Here is a 17811-nt window from a genome sequence, read left to right on the forward strand (position 1 = left end):
CCCCCTTTGAAGAAGAGCGGGTATATTGTTTTGCACATGTCGGTCGGTCGGTCCGTCGGTCAGTTAAATGGTTTCCTGAGGATAACTCAAGAATAATTAGGCCTAGGATCATGAAACTTCATAGGTACATTGATCATGACAGGCAGATGACCCTATTTGATTTCTAGGTCACTAGGTCAAAGGTCAAGGTCGCAGTGACAACAAACGTATTCACACAATGGCTGCCACTACAACTGAGAGCCCATATGGGGGGGCATGCATGTTTTACGAACAGCCCTTGTTTATTTCGAGTTAGACGAGTTTCTACGCACTTGCAGAAATAACGGCTATGAACATTGTGCAGCACTTTATTTATTGATCGCTGCCTAGACGAGTAACACAGTCACCGTGTGCACTTTTACAACGTTGAGTGAATATGATGCATGAGATAAGGGCGACAGATCAAGGATTAAACTAGGTCTAGAACTAGAACATTCCCCACTTCCTGATATATGGGGTTCCAAATGCATTGATATACATTTGTATAAAGAATAATAGGTTGGTGACATGGATGGAGAATGGTAAACTGGCAAGGCGGAGTACATTATGAGATCATCCGACGATAACCATTCTCCATCCACGTCACGAATGTCCGAATGAACATCGTTGTGTTAATAGACCTGTAAAGAAACAAACAAGAATAAATTTCGATACAAGCCCGTTAAAATCGCTTAATTGCGCCTTTAGAATATCTTTCACTTTGTTTAAATTGTATAGACGAATCACTTGCATAGACTCTATTTTAGTAGTATTGTTACAAAACAATAAAAATACAATACTGATTATTGATGGTTTATTTTACATGCAATAGTTTAAAGGTAATTGAATGAAAATGAATTCTCTTTTATTGGTGATGCTATGATGCTCTTATATATGCATTTAAAGGGACCGTCAACCACGAATGTCGAAAAAATAAATAAGTTTTTTTTTACAATTATTAGTTTATATTGATTAAAATATCACGACTGGTATATTACATTACTTGAAAAAAAGTTGTTAAGTTTTCATTTTTTCATATATTCGGTAATTAAATTTTACTGGGTATGTGTAACAGGTAACTATTCCAGTTAACTATAAATAACGCAAGTAGATTGATCATCATCGTCACGTGGTAGACCATGGAATGCAAATTGTGCATGCGTATTAAGTTGTTTATATATAATATATATAATTATCAATCTACTTGCGTTATTTATAGTGTGCATATCGTTATGTCACCTATTTTCGCGATGTTCATATGATTTCATATCGCGAAATTGTATTACCGAATATATTAAAAATATTAACTTTTTTCAAGTAATGTAATATACCAGTCGTGATATTTTAATCAATATAAACTAATAATTGTAAAAAACGGTATTTTTATTTGAACTCTTATTTTTTCGTCATTCGTGGTCGACGGTCCCTTTAAATCTGTCTTAATTCTTGGCGAAGTGTGGCTTTGTTGCTCATTAAAACCGTTTAAAACGCCGATACTTTTGTATCTTTCGAAGTCGGTGATCTCCGATTAATTTATTTGTGTTTGAAGTATTGGTGAGTCATGTCTATCAAGTGCGGTGTGTCATTATTTGTGGCATTTGATTCATTGCAATAGACTTTCAGATGCAATTAAAAGATGTTTTCAATGTGACATTTTTCAATAGCGATCAAAGGCTTTTAATTTTGCCTGTACAACCTTAGCACGGCTCCTTGCTGACTTGCAAGACGATGATCTAAAGTGTTTAACCGTGTGGTGCGTGTTTACTAAGTAAAATAAGTTCTTACGATCGATGGTTTCATCGATAAAGTGTGTGACAGAACGTGGAAAAATAAAATTTCTTGAATTAGAAGAGTGCTTATAAGAACTATATTTCAGAGGACGAAGAAAACGTTAGAAGTTATATTTCAAATGTTCTTTTGCTATGTTCAAACAGCATCGTAGTATCGATTCATTTCTGTAATCTCACGTATACTTCTGATTCACTAGAGAGGATATTTGAATGTTGCACACAGATACATTTATTGATTCGGCGTGAAAACCCGAGCCACTCACAAGGGCTAATTGTTAAGGATTTCCAGAGACGTAGATAACTCTGTTATCTGCGTCTCTGGGATTTCTAAGTATCGCCAAATAAACTTATCCGCTTTAACACTAGCCTGGTAGTCTCTATGTCAGCAACATCCGATGTGTGATACCATGAACACACATTTAATGTTTTATTTTATGTTCCGAATTCTTTTTCGTGTGTACGTCGCTGTTTTCTGAACGTTATCATTTCCATCTTTTGTGTCTTTAACTAATTTATAGGCTGTTAAACATTAGGCCTATACTCGACTCCAATTCAAACATTGAGCTTTCCTGACTGTACATATTATAAATATTAAATGTTTTATTATTATAAATATTAAATGTTTTATTCTTTTAACTGCACTCTCACGATCACCTTGTATATAACAAATGTACGAGTATGCTCCAGAGTGAGATTAGTACATCACATGGAAGAAGAAGAAGATGGTATGTTTATTTTGCAGTGTCGATATCATCTAGAGTTAGTGAAAAATCGCATCGTGTCATTTTCCGACACAATCTTGGCTATGATTAATTTTCCGGTTTTAACCACAAACCGCCTAATCGATTAGTTATCTATACATTTCTCTGGTTAGCGAGCTTTCTCTGGTAAGCGAGCTCGTTTATCGGATCGTATGACATTTACTTTCCGCAAATATCCAACCAGAACCAGTTATAACGAGTCCCAGTCAGATAAATCCAGTCCGAGTCGGTTTTTGTCAATTAATAGCCGCATAGCATAGCACGTCTGTCAGTGCAGACGAGAACTTGCTTCAACGAAAAGCGCAGCACGTGCGGATGATTAATTTGTACTGCGCATGCGCAATGAACTCTTCACTCACAATATGGCGGCTAAGTAGTATTAGTTACTTCCGGTCTGTGAAGCGACGAATTTTTAATTAACCTTAGCGATCTTCTTACTTAGAAATGGCTGCGGAACAGAATGATGCATTAAACGAACATGTGAACGAAGACAGTAGGCACACAGAACGTGTCGATCTGGTTTGTTTGAAGTGTAAAACTGAGTTTTCGAAAGATAGACGTGCTAAGTTACTACATTGTTTGCACACATTTTGCGAAGCATGCCTACAGAGACACACGGACGCCCTAAGGACAGAAACGAAAGATTCAAAACAAGAAATCACAGATAATAAAACTGATCAGACAGTAAAAGATGTGACTGATGAAAACCATGAGGCGTTGAATAAAAATAAGGAAGAAGAACTAACCAAAAACGACAAAAACGACAAAGAAGAAAAACAAACTGAAAATCATCCGAATGATAAGGAGGCTTACAGTGCTTTGTCATCATCGCCCTCAACATCAAGTCCAAGTGTGAATCCACTTGAGAGAACTGAGCAAGAATCCAATAAGAACAATGATTCTGAAGGTTATTTATTTACATCTTTATTTCAACAGCACATTTCATCATTGTATATCACTATGTAAATGTCAGATGCCCAGTAATACAGTAGATTGGTGTATAGCGGATTTAAGTGAGTAACGGATAGCTTAAACATTTTTTGCAAAATACTTTCATTTATGTTAAGATTTATAGTTTTCTAACTATTAATTGAATACAAAAAGCCTATCATTGTTAAGTCGATTCATGTTTTTGATGATGTGTGTCAATGTTTACAACTTCTTTTTTCGAAAGCAAAACAAGGTCACTTTATGTACGCACCGTTTTTGTGACGACAGGCAAAGTGCAGACGAATGGTTTCTTGAATTTTGCAGATTTTGTTTGGTAAACATAATGTTCATTGATGTAATATTTTAGTATTATGTGTCCTTTACAAAAGTAAGAATGCTCAGAAACCAAATTGATGCGTACCATATAAAATAAGCATGTAAGCTGCAACTCAGGATTTAGTGAATAACGGACATGTGGTGACCCATATTCAGGAATGTGGGGATTGTCTCAAAATAAATATAAACTCAATTGAAGTTGTCCATGTGATAAGTGTGTGGCTATGATATTAATAATGAAAAACAATCATATTATAACGAAAAATCAATTTCTCTGAAAACATATTTTCCGCCATCAAATCTATATATAGATTCAACTCAAAATGACCCGAATATAGGGTGCATCGCTTTGAACAGCAATTAATTCATCAATTGTGCAGCGATTTCCATGAATTTGGTCTTATTAAACGCAGAAATGAATTTCCTTTCTGGAAATACACATATATTGCAATTATTTATTACAAATGCTGTGTCAAATTTCAAGAAATAACACGATACACATGTAATCCGATAAAGACCTTAGCGATCCGGTAATGGCTGAATCTGTGTACCATGAAATTCGCGCTGTAAACAAATAATATTTTTCGGAAATTTAAAACCGCTGGCATGTTTCAATAGGAAAGACATGTGTCTATCTAGGTTTAATGGTTTAATTACTGAATGCATGGTGTTTACGTTGAAATAAGATTTGTAGTCCTTATCTATCCGTTATACACCATTGGACTGTAATACCCTTTTTTTTTTTAATGCTTGAAACAACCCAATACTAAAATGGGGCTGTATAAAAATTATTGGTTGTTACGATCCATAGATTTTTATGGAGTACTCTGAATAATAATTCCATTATGCATTTGATTTCTAAATCACTCTCGATCAAAATTTTATGCTCACATGCCGCATCCCTATTACAGTGGAACCCCTCTAAACCGGACATCACCGGGACCAAGAGGAAATTCTGGTTTAGAGAGGATTCCGGTTTAGAGGGGACATTGGCTATTTTACTTTCAGAAGCTCAATTACATAGCTGATGTGGAAAAAAACACTTTCAGCAAACTTTAATAGTTAATTTACATATAACATTTATTGATACAGCATCACATAAGAACAACATATGTCAATTAATTGATTGATTCGAAAGCAATATCATTCACAACATAAAACAAACAGTGCACCCTGAAAAACTAACAATTTCACACGTGTATGCATTTTTTACGTGAATTTAGTTCCTTTTTACACCGTAAAACATCTTCAAACGACACAGCCACCAATTAGACACTTAAAAGTTACTTATTCCTAGTTCCTTAGCAAAGCTCCGTGCATTTTCCTGTTTGATTGGACCAGAGATCGGCAATGACTTAGCCCTTACAATACAGAACCAGTCCCATACAAGTTTGTTGATGTTTCTAATTTTCATTTCATTGAAAACCCCGATCGTCGACTTTCCTTACCCATATTTCTCTGACAGTATCTTGAGTGTAAGTTTAGGGAACATCTCTGACTCTTTTATCAATTTGATTTTGTCTTCTAGAGACAATTCCACCCGCCTTCGCTAAGAAGGAGGTTTGGGCATTTTTAGTCTTAGTTATCTTTATTACCAATTTGAAAATCTAAATGACAGTATCTTGAGTGTAAGTTTAGGGAACATCTCTGACTCTTATCAAATTGATTTTGTCTTCTAGAGACAATTCCACGCGCCTTCGCTTAAAAGGAGGTTCGGGCATTTTTAGTCTTAGTTATCTTAATTACCAATTTGAAAATCTAAATGAATATCTAAATGCAACTGCTTCAAGAACTCTGCAAATCACCATTTTGTATGACACTTAATTAGGCTCAATTGGTCATTGTCGGCTCGGGTACTACTAGCATGTACCCCGGGTACTCTTAAGTATACTTACATGTACCCCGGGTACGGTAAATATACCTTATCGTACCTGGTCGATATTTGACTGTACCCGAGTTGTAATCCCGCCTAAAATCTGATGTCGTAAAACGCACTACCGATTATCTTAAACAAACTTCTCTTTAAAAAAACTGCGTCAACATGCTTTGTGAGTATGAGTTTCGGTAATATAGAGGCCATTTTCCAGAACATACATGTTTATATAATTAATTTTAAAAAAATAGCCCACAACGACCGATTTAGCATTAAATTTCCCGGGTACTTTTTAGTATATTTACCGTACCCGGGGTACATGTAAGTATACTTTAGAGTACCTGGGGTACATGTAAGTAGTACCCGAGCCGACAATGACCAATCGAGCCTTAATTAGCATTTGTAATAAACTACACAAAATATAAAGCATTATTAAAATTTAACACGGCTTCCTACATCAACAACAAAACACACTAAAGAACTCTATGTTTGTTATCAGTATTTATAATCAGTATTATCACCTCCATTGATCGATATGTACATCACAAGACAAGTATCTTTAAATTGGTTTGCGATTTTTACAGTTTACAAATTTTCGACCACCTTAAATAATTTCACGCGTCTTAAATCCGCTATTCGCAACTTTTCGACACTAGGTCTGAGGTGCGATAAACCGTCCCTGAGCGGTTAAGAGGGGTACGATTACATATGGAATGACCCAATTTTGATCCAAAGAATGACCGGTATTCGGAATTGAGGGGATTCCGGTCTTGAGGAGATATTTGACGCATGGTTTTATAGGGAAAAAATGGGACCGGACAATTTGTCCGGTTTAGAGAGGATTCCGGTATAGAAAGGATCTGGTTTAGAGGGTTTCCACTGTAGTTTGTTCTTCTCAAATAATTTGTCAGAGACTGAAGTGATGCAAAGGGCTTTTTTCCAAAATATCTGAGGTGCTGCTTCAAAGCACAGGGGGGGGAGCATAGAGTTTCACAAATGTTAAGTGAGCTCTTTAAAGTAAGGTTGCAATCACGAGGCTTGATGCCATGACAATAAATGGGATTTCCCATCTTTCCCAGGGCCTCCACTGCCTGTTGAGATGCAATTTTATGGCCGTTAATCAAGGGCGCCATCTCTTTTTTATCCCCATGCTCCGTATTGAAGCAGGGGGATAATGTGTTTATCTCCGTCGTCTGTCCGTCCTGGCCACTATCTCCTCCTACACTATTAGCACTAAAACCTCGAAACTTAAACACAATGTAGCTATGAGCATATGTGCGACACTGCATTATTTGGAATTTTGATCTGACCCCTGTGTCAAAAGCTGCAGTGTGGGGATATGCGACGGCCGCGGCCGCACCACTTCTAGTCATAAATTTATTTCCTGAATTATCATTCTGTATACACAAATACTGTAAACGTATAGAAATTCGTCGGAATGAAATTTCGTGGTTTAATAAAAATCAACAAATTCGTTGACACGTAATTTCGTGGATTTCAATTTTTTTTTGAATACTGACCGTACTAATAATTAAACTTTTATTAAAACAACCAAAGTAATAAAGAAGCATAATCTGCTAATCTGTGTTGTCAGCAAGACTAGGGGTTAATGTGCACTGAAGCATGAAAGTGTTGCCGAATGCCAATAATTTTCGAAAAGATCGATAAAGCGGCACACATGAGGGACCCTGCTCGTTAATTACCATCAATGTTGTTTTGACAACATGTGCAATTCTCAGCGCAATCGGTCTTTTAATAGTAACAATTAAATAATAAGGTCCCCAAAATTCATGTGTGAAAACAGTTATATCTCTTTTAACTTGAATTGGCACTAATTAACATATGTGATAAATCTGCAAATTGTTAATTTGACGACGTCACGTAAAAAAGTATTATTACCCAGACACTTATCAAGAAAACAACATATTGTATTACGCAGCATATCTCAATCAAACAAGATCTCTTTCAAAACAGTTGAAAACGGAAACAGTTCAGACACATTCCCCTGCTAAAGCAGGATTGCCCGACTTTGCAAAGGCTCAGTCTATGACTGAAGAATTATTGACACAGGTCGCTAACGATTCAGTGGAAGAAAACATTTTCAATTCGGAAATATTTTAATAAATCAAGAAATTGTGTAATGTGACCTACTGAAGTGAAGTAATTATTTAATGGTTTTACAGTAGCTGTCGATGAACTATTTGATTTTGTTTGGAATTTAGTTATTGGTTTTATTAAGTATCAAAATTTGTTGGTATATATCGTACAATATGTTTTATTCATGTTGGTGATTTCTTAATTGAGTGAATAACCTATATATTAAAAAAACTACATCTTTTTTATGATAGATTGCATTAATGTTCTTTAAAGATTTGGGCCTTCATATGTACGTTGAAAATAAAACAAATTATGAAATAACATTATCTATCAAATGTAAGTCATGTATTGATGTCATTGCGATACGACTGTTAATTGGTACATCCTGCATTGGCGCCACCTCCTATCATAAGCGCCATCTCTTTAGATTGGCTCCATCTCTTTTTGAAAATAGCACAATTATCTATCACGTCCGCAAGAAGCCAATATTTTTGTGCATATAGCATCTTATATAATTATGTTGTAAGCAATCATTTGATGTTGTAAGCAATCATTTGATGCTGTTAGCAATTTAATTGGCTGGAAGCTTGCTTGTCATATAGTAAAAGCTCATCAAAATGCTTTTTAAAACTCCACCATGCCACCACTTATAAAGGTTCTCATGTTTTTAAATGGGTTGATAGTGTATGTTTCTGTTCAATTTTGGACGAATTTATCTGCGCTGAATCACACTACATTTACTGATTTTAAGAATAATGCGATATATGGTGAAAAACATACAAGCCCTAATCACCTTGTAAAATTATCCATGAAATTTTAAAACATCTGGGCCAGAATGCCTACTCGAAATTTGCTTGGGCGAATTTATTAATGCATCTCAAAAAAAGAGATGGCGGCCATGAATGACAAAAAGTGACCTTTAGGAGCGTTACAAGTTACCAGAAACCAATAATTAACTAGACTGTGATAATCCCTTAAATGACACTTTTGACAATAATGCCTGCATAACATGTGTTTCTGTTATTACATGTATATGGCAAGCTCATTGTTTAATTGGCTATACTATAATTTTTACAAATAATTTTTACGTTAAGTTGTTGTTTTTGATTCTTATTCAAGTATTTATTGACATCATATAATTTTGCTACTTGTCTTGATTTTTTAGACTAAGTTAATTGATAATTATCAAATTATGTGTATTTGATTACAGTCACATCAACAGATGATGGCAAACTAAGATGTCTTGAATGCAAACAAGAATACACAGAAACTACTGTTATCACGAACCCGTTTGTAAATTTGAGTAAAAAGCCAGAACTTAAAGCGGAAGAAGGCTCTTCTGCAGAAAAATCCAAACCTGTTTGCACCTCATGTGATGAAAATGAGACGGCCTCTTCATTTTGCATGGAATGTGATGAATGGCTATGTGACCCATGTGTTGTTGCACATAAACGCGTAAAACTGACAAAAGATCATGTAGTCACTAATAAACTCGACCCTGAGGAATTAAAGGATAGATGTGCCCTTGATCATCGTCAGAGGCAGATGTTCTGTGATGTTCACAAGACAGAGGCGTTGAAACTTTTTTGTCTCACTTGCGAAGCACTTACTTGCAGAGACTGTCAACTAAATGACCATAAAGATCACAATTATAAATACATTGAACAAACCATAGAGGAACAGAAAAAGGTTCTCACGGATGGTCTTCAGCAGTTGAAAGATAGGCTAAAGAGTCATCAGGAAATGGCTGAGAAAATAATCAACAAGGAGAAAGACATTAAAAGCCAACAGGTTGCTGTATTTAATGAAGTGAGACATGTTGCTGATATGATAACAAATGAGTTAATAAGCTGGTGTAAAAAATTGCTGAATTTTCTGCAAGGGGTGTGTCATGGACGGGCAAAAGATTTGGCATTTAAGAAAAAGGAAATTGATACATTTGCGGCCAAGAGCAATCACATTATAGACTTTGTAGAATCAGCATTGAGCTCTGGGGACGATTTGGCTTTGTTGTATGTTAAGAACTTCATGATAAAGAATATTAACCAGCTAAAAGATGAAGAAATAAATTTTACAAATACACTTTTAGATTTGTCAATTACCTATGAGAATGATGCAAATTTTCTGACAAAGAATGTGAACAAAATGGGCTACATAAAGGTGAATGGAAACGTATACCCTAAGAAGCAAGATGAACCAAAACCTGATGCAGAACCACCAAAGAAATCTCCACTCAGTGGCCTTACAAAAGATAACTTCCCACAGACCATTTCTGATCTGTTAGGTCAGGAACCACCCCATGTAAGGGAGAAATTCAAAATGTTGAGCACCGAAAAGAAACGGCAGTTTCTGCATCATCTGGTTGTGGAACACAAGAAAAAGGAACAGCAAGGAAACCCTGCTCTTGTAAGACAGTTTTTTTTGCAGTTCATTTTGGCAAATATTATATTGATGATTACTAAAAGATATTCTAATTCATAACTTGATTTTGTTGGATTTATCTTCAAGTTCTTTAAAAGAAATTGATAAATGACAGGTTCTAAAGTTATACTTATAACTTAATTCATGCTTATGAGGCTATAATTGTGTGCTTGCAATCTACAATGTAATCTCAATCCATGCAAGGTATTAAATCCGCTTTTAGCTCACCTGTTAACCCTATAGAGACATATAATGCCAAACATCATGAAACTTTGTCGTAATATTATCCAATTGAAAATAATGTTAAGTTAAAAATATAACATAATAAACATATTATTTACAGTGTAATTGCATCAATTCAATTTGTCAATGTTTCACAGCCCTCACCAAATGCAACAATGAACAACATTGGTCAGAGCATGCCAAGGAATGCACAGTTCCCAGAGTCTCAGGCCATCCGTGAGATGTACGCGCCACAAACTCTGCCGCCCCCCAACCAGGCAGGTAGACCAGGCTTTGTCCCGATGTCTCAGTCCTACCAACACCAGCAGCAGCAAAATTCCATGTTTCAACATCAGCAGCAGCTACAGCGACAGCAGCAAATTCAGATGCAACAGATTCAGAAGCAGTTTGGTGCTTCTAGACCTGGGTTCATTGGCAACCAGTTTCAGCAACAGTCCATGGCATCACAGCAAGGAAATTTTCAGAACTGGCGTGGTAAGTTATTTATGAATTCAGACAAATCTGTGGAATATTGAGCTACCATGAAGCAAAGAAAACTGCTGTCATGATAAATTAAATTTCTACTTTTAATTAAATTATCAAAATAAAGGAAAAGTGAAGTTGGAAATGTTATTAAATTAATTTGTGTCATTTAAATTAAGACGTTTTGCGTTGTAAATCCATTAAAATGTTTCACAACCACTACCGCAACGACGCAAGGATCGATCTACTTCGATTTTTAGCTCGACTATTATATATGAAATATATATAGTGGAGCTATCCTACTCACCCTGGCGTCAGCGTAGCGTCAGCGTTAGGCTAGCGTCTGCGTTAGCGTGCAAATGTTAAAGTTTTCGTACTACCCCAAATATTTTCTTTGTCCCTTAACATATTGCTTTCATATTTTGCATACTTGTTTACCAACATTACCCCAACCTATAAACAAGAGCAGACATCTCTATCAAGCATTTTGTCATAATTATGGCCCCTTTTATACTTAGAATATGCATATTATTGATAAAGATATGTTAAAGTTTGCGTACTACCCCAAATATTTCCTATATCCTTTGACATATTTCATTTTATATGTTGCATACTTGTTTACCAACATGACCCCAACCTATAAACAAGAGCAGACCACTGTATCAAGCATTTTGACATAATTATGGCCCCTTTTACACTTAGATAATTGAACATTTTGCTTAAATTGTCATAACTTCTTTATTTATGATCACATTTTATTATTACTTTGACAAAACAACACTTACCTAAATACCACAATGGATTCCACCCAAACAATACCCCACGCCCCTACCCAGAATCCCTCCCCCCTTCCCCCCAACCTCCCCCTCACCCCTCCAAAAAATAAAAATGTTTGTTAAACATCATCTTATAAATAACCACACCCAACATTATACCCCCCTCTCTACCCCCCCCCCTTTACCCCCTCCCCCCCCAAAAAAAAATTAATTTGAAAGATCATCTAATAAATTATTGAATATTTCCCCATGATTGCTAAAGTTATACTGTCAAGCACTCGAATAAATGAGCGCGCTGTCCTCTGACAGCTCTTGTTATTTAAAAAAAAATTCATGAACAATCTCATAAGTCAAGACTTATTTTAATTAATGTTTGGAAGAAAACAAAAAATCTCAACGTAGGGCTGCAATTTTAAGGTTTATTATTGACTTATAGATGTTTGTTGGTTGCAATTAGACAAAGTCAGAGGATAGTTTCAGTTAAGAAAAAGGTTCTGGTTGATCATAACTACAAATATATATATATATATTTTTTTAATGCAGGGCAAGAAGATTTAGGTGAAAGGCGAGTGGATTGTCAGGCCTACTCAAGGCCTGATAATGTTTCATTTTTCCTAATTGCATGGTTTATCCTTTTATTTTTCCCAAGCCAAAAGGCCCAGACTGTAAAAAATGAAGCCAAATAAATCACTGGAGAGTTATTGCCCTTTGTTTTTTGTGTATGAAGTAAATTTTAAGGGCTATATCTCGGATACTAAGCAAGATTTCAACATGATTGCTAAAGTTATACTGTCAAGCACTCGAATAAATGAGCGCGCTGTCCTCTGACAGCTCTTGTTATTTAAAAAAAATTCATGAACAATCTCATAAGTCAAGACTTATTTTAATTAATGTTTGGAAGAAAACAACAAATCTCAACGTAGGGCTGCAATTTTAAGGTTTATTATTGACTTATAGATGTTTGTTGGTTGCAATTAGACAAAGTCAGAGGATAGTTTCAGTTAAGAAAAAGGTTCTGGTTGATCATAACTACAAATATATATATATATTTTTTTTAATGCAGGGCAAGAAGATTTAGGTGTCAGGCCTACTCAAGGCCTGATAATGTTTCATTTTTCCTAATTGCATGGTTTATCCTTTTATTTTTCCCAAGCCAAAAGGCCCAGACTGTAAAAAATGAAGCCAAATAAATCACTGGAGAGTTATTGCCCTTTGTTTTTTGTGTATGAAGTAAATTTTAAGGGCTATATCTCGGATACTAAGCAAGATTTCAACATGAAATTTCATGAGTATATAGATATTGATGCGGACAATTGCCTTGCACATGAACCTGAACCATAACCAAACCCTTTTTTTTTTAAATAAGAGCAATAATTATTGCCATTTGTTGTTTTTGTACAAATGAATAATGTAATTTTTCAGGGCTATAACTCAGATACACTACCAGATTTCAACATGAAACCTCATAGGTGTATGAATATTAATGAGGAGAAGTGAAATGCTTAAAATCAATTAGGTACCCCTACACCTTGTTTTTATACCGTATTACAAAGGATTTGCACCCATCCATAAACAAAATGTGTTTGGCTGGGATATCAATTCAAGCAAATTGCTTGTTGAGTTTAATAAAATCTTTCAAACACAATAGAAATCATGTTTTGTGCCCAAGAAACTTGCTCAGAAAACTTTTTATTTTGATATCTTGACTTAATTTGAAAATGATTCAAGTCTGTTTAAAATCATGGCTACAAGGGGGGGGGGGGCTCAGTTTTCCTCATATGACTTTAGTGAAACCTTGTGAACTCTTTGGAAGTTGCATGTTTTTTCCATTTCAGCATACAACTTCGCTAAAACATTGGTTCTTATCATATTTAAGTGGGTTATCCTTCAAGGTCAAAGGTCGAATTGTTAGCTTCAAAGAGGCGCAAAAGGGGACATAGTGTTTCTGCCAAACACATATCTTGTTTTTCTTCAATTATAATAACCATCACTGACATCCAATCCAAAAAGACCCAGTCCCATTCCCTAAATAATGAAAAAAACACTGCAGTATTGTCCATCATCTGTTTGTGTATGCATGCGTTAACTTTGTGCACATCTCACAAAATCACAAAGATTGAAAAACAAACTTAAATGGGAAAGAGAAGAAACAACAGTGGATATAAATCAGAATATTTACCACTTTCTAAATGGGTACATAAGATAGACAGTGTTGATGAGGCTAACGTCATATTCCATGTTAACAAATCTCGAACTAAGGATCCTGTTTTAAATTTTTGTTGTTGAACATTGTAACATTGTTGATGTTATCTTGAATTTAAGACATTGAGCTCAAATGAAAGATTGCCGTCATCATTCACAGGGATTGAAACACAAATTGATTTGGATCACAATAGTTACTGGTGACTTTGCATTATATGTTGACTGTGAAGTTAAAAGGGTTCGTAAAAAAATCTTGTTAATAAGTTTAAGTTGGTGTTAATTTAAATGTTTGTTTTAAGGTTTGTCATTGCTTTATGCACGCAACCGCGTAGTCAAAATCAGTCTACACAACTTCCCTCCCCTCAAACTTCACCTCATTCACACCGCTGATTGTCCAATCTTCATTAAATTTGGTCAGAAGTGCCAATGATATCATGGACGAGTTCAAAACTGGTTTCCGTCGGTTCGAATGATTTATATGGACTTAAAAAATAAATGAAAAATCATACCCACTGAAACCATAAGGGTTTGTGGTTTACAATTTGGTGTGCGTCATATGATGATCTTCTACTACATTTGTTCAAAACATGTCCTCATATTATTACAATTGGGTTTACATTTTTTATATTACATTTATAGAAAACATTGTTCTAATATTGTCACAAACTTCATTGCGTGTTTCTCATACGAAGAACAAAATCTAAAAAGGCAGTAATTACACAAACATTACAAAATCTAAAACAAAAACATAGCTACATTTCTAAATGTCTCAGGTGAGCGTCCGAGGGCTTTTTTCCCTCCTTGATTAACTTTTTTTGTAAGAAATTGTTTTTTCCCTTCTTGAATAACTTTTTTTTGTAAGAAATTAAGATCAGTTCCCAGACATGTTTCCATGTTAATTAAATAACACTTCAGAGGCAAGTTATACAGATTCAAGACACCAGTTGTCTCCCCCTACTTGGGCCAGACAGGGTCTGGGTGCTCAGCCCCTTGACACCTCCAGTGACCTTCGGGGCCAGTCAATGTCTGGTAATAGTCATGTTTACTCTCGTGTATGTTGTATAAATTGGCAGATAACACTAGAAGCTTTGCACGTGTAGGTGCAAAACAAGGCCCTGTTTCTTTTGGCTGTTTAGGTAATTCTCAGACTTAATCAAAAAAAATTTATAATAATAATAATAAAATATATTATTTGTTTTTAGCTCACCTGAGCAAAATGTGCTCATGGTGAGCTTTTGTGATCGCCTTTTGTCTGTCGTGCATTGGAAGGTGTCAACATTTGCCTTGTTAACACTCTTAGATGCCACATTTTTTGTCCCAACTTCATGAAATTTGGTCAGAAGATTTGTGCTGATTGTCCAATCTTTAAGATTGTGTCAGAAGATTTTTGCCGATTATATCTTTGACGAGTTCAAAATGGTTCTGGTTGTTTGAAAAATATGGCCGACAGGGGACAGAGCATTTTCGGTAAATTGCTATAGTAAAACCTTGTTAACACTCTAGAGGCCACATTTATTGTCTGATCGTCATGAAACTTGGTGAAAAGATTTGTCCCAAAGTTTGAAATTGGTTCTAAATAACATGGCCGCCAGGTTACGAGGCATTTTCCTATTATGGCTATATACGGCTAAAGTAAAACCTTGTTAACGCTCTAGAGGCCACATTTATTGTCTCATTTTCATGAAACTTGGTCAGAAAATTTGCCCCAGTGATATCTTGGGCAATTTCGAAAATGGTTTGAGTTGGTTGGAAAACATTGCTGCCAGAGGGCGTGCAGTTTTTCCTTTTACGGCTTTTGTAAAAACTTGTTGACACTCCTAAAGTCACATTTATAGCCCAATCTTTATAAAACTTGGTCAGAACATTTAATCTTATGATACAAATGTATCTTGGATGAGTTGGATAAATGGTTCCAGTCTGTTGAAAAGTGGCTGCTTTGGATCGAGAATTTATCCTTATATGGCTATAGTAAAACCTGTGAGCACTCTTTAAGTTACATTTATTGTTCACTCTTCATAAAAGTTGGTCAAGACATTTATTCTGATGACATCTTGGGCTGCAAAGAACAGGTCAGTTCCTGTGTATCTCAGGTGAGCAACTTTGGGTCTTTCAGATCCTCTTGTTTTATTTGCCCAAAAATAGTATATTAAAATATATTAAGTGAATGTGTGTTTATAAAAATATATTTTGTGAATAAAGCTTTCAAGTTTGAGCATTGCCTAAGTAGCCAATGACCAAGGTTAGTTGAAAATGTACATTAGGCCATTCTTAAAAATTCTTTTGTTTGGCATAACCCAACCGACCCACTAAAATCATCCCGACTGATATTATATTGTTACTTTCCATAAAAAAAAATTTTTGCTCGCAGAAAATTCTTTCCGCTAAATTTTTCCTTTCCGCTTTTTATCCTTTTCGGTTATTTGCGTCATTTAATTGAATGCTCTTTCAATGATATCTAGAATAGCAATGAACAAAACGCGTACCAGTATTTATTTGAGTCGCCTATTTATTTGACATATGCATATGCGATTACTTAGACTTTAAATACAATTAAACCGCTCCTGTTTTTCTCGTATCCCTTTAATTAAAATACGCTGCTGTTATAGGATAGTTTGGGAGTGAAAAAACAAATTTATTAATTATCACCTTTCAATTCAATTCGGCAATCGGCAGAGATGTGTAATATTATCGCCATATCACTAATTATTTAATTGTCACTCTTTAATTCAGATCGGTAAATATTCGGTTGAAAGATAAAAAGTGGTCAGCTTAGAAATATTTATTGACAGGTATTGTCACGTTTTTGTTTCATTTGCTTATCTTTTTATACAACTTTCCAACCGATCGCTATTTTGGAGGCAGACGGCGATATTAAACGTGTATTCAAATTATACAACATCTGCGCATGAATGACCCATTATTATCTGATAGCTCCACCCGTCCTCACATTTCATTCGACAACGTCATGTCATGTGTAAGCGAGCTCAATGCTGATTGGCCAGCCAATTCGCACTTCATTAACAATAAGGTCAAGCAATGTCTAATCGGGTACAGACCGGGTTTCGTTAACTGTTCGAACACTTTCATTGAAACAAAGAGACAAATATAGAAAACAAGTCTGGATTAAAATGGCGGATGTTTTTAACGTTATTTTACTAGATTTTCCCAATTTAGATTTTTCTTGTGCCAAATTCTCAATATTTTCGCAAATGACTTAAATGGCGAACGACAGCCCGAGCATTGCAAACGTGTTATAATTGGAATAAATGCTCACTATTTCAGGGCTCTCACTGTCGTTCGCCATTTGCGAAAGTATAGCCAATTTGGCTGGAGAAAAATATAATTTGCAAATATGCTTAAATCTCGTTAAATTTCATTGAAAACATCCGCCATTTTAATCCGGAGTGTTTTTAAACTATTTTTCTGTTTGTTTCCATGAATAATTTGAAGCGCATATGGTAGCTGGCCAATCAACATTGAGTTCCCTATCGGGTAATATTGGGTCATTTATGCACAGATAATGGAATACACAGTTGATATTGTCGTCTGCCTACAATATAACGGCCGATGGCAAAGGTCGTATAAAAAATATACAAATGAAAAGAAGCGTAACACTCAATAAATTATTTTTAAGCTGATCACTTTGCAAATTTCTACCGACTATCAATTTGATTTAAAGGATGATAATTAAATAATTAGTTACATGTCGAAGATGTTGCACCTTTCTGTTCTTGATTGAAATAAAAATCTTATAATAACTTTGATGTTTTTTTACTCACAAACTATGCTTTTGTAAAGTAATATGTCAATCAAATAGTATATTAATTACGTATTTGCTTGTTTACTTGTTTTCATTTTCTGTAGTCAAACGATTTGCACATTTTATTTCATGTGCAAAATGC

At 35.2% G+C, this 17811-nt stretch overlaps 1 protein-coding gene across 14 annotated transcripts in view; it reads left to right on the forward strand.

Annotated features, from left to right (window-relative positions):
* The first annotated feature begins 2853 nt into the window (after window positions 1-2853).
* Window positions 2854-17811, forward strand: part of LOC127832604 (transcription intermediary factor 1-alpha-like) — a 76975-nt gene continuing 62017 nt past the window's right edge. For 8 of the 14 annotated variants that reach the window (XM_052358203.1, XM_052358197.1, XM_052358253.1 and 5 more), the window contains exons 1-4: window positions 2854-3476; window positions 9016-10211; window positions 10607-10943; window positions 14825-14938. In XM_052358203.1, coding sequence (XP_052214163.1) covers window positions 3014-3476; window positions 9016-10211; window positions 10607-10943; window positions 14825-14938 — 2110 coding nt within the window. In that variant the 5' untranslated portion in view covers window positions 2854-3013. The remainder of the gene's footprint in view (window positions 3477-9015; window positions 10212-10606; window positions 10944-14824; window positions 14939-17811) is intronic. The other 6 variants (XM_052358261.1, XM_052358245.1, XM_052358158.1 and 3 more) reach the window with 3 other exon arrangements.

Source organism: Dreissena polymorpha, chromosome 1, assembly GCF_020536995.1.
Source record: "Dreissena polymorpha isolate Duluth1 chromosome 1, UMN_Dpol_1.0, whole genome shotgun sequence".
NCBI lineage: Eukaryota > Metazoa > Mollusca > Bivalvia > Myida > Dreissenidae > Dreissena > Dreissena polymorpha.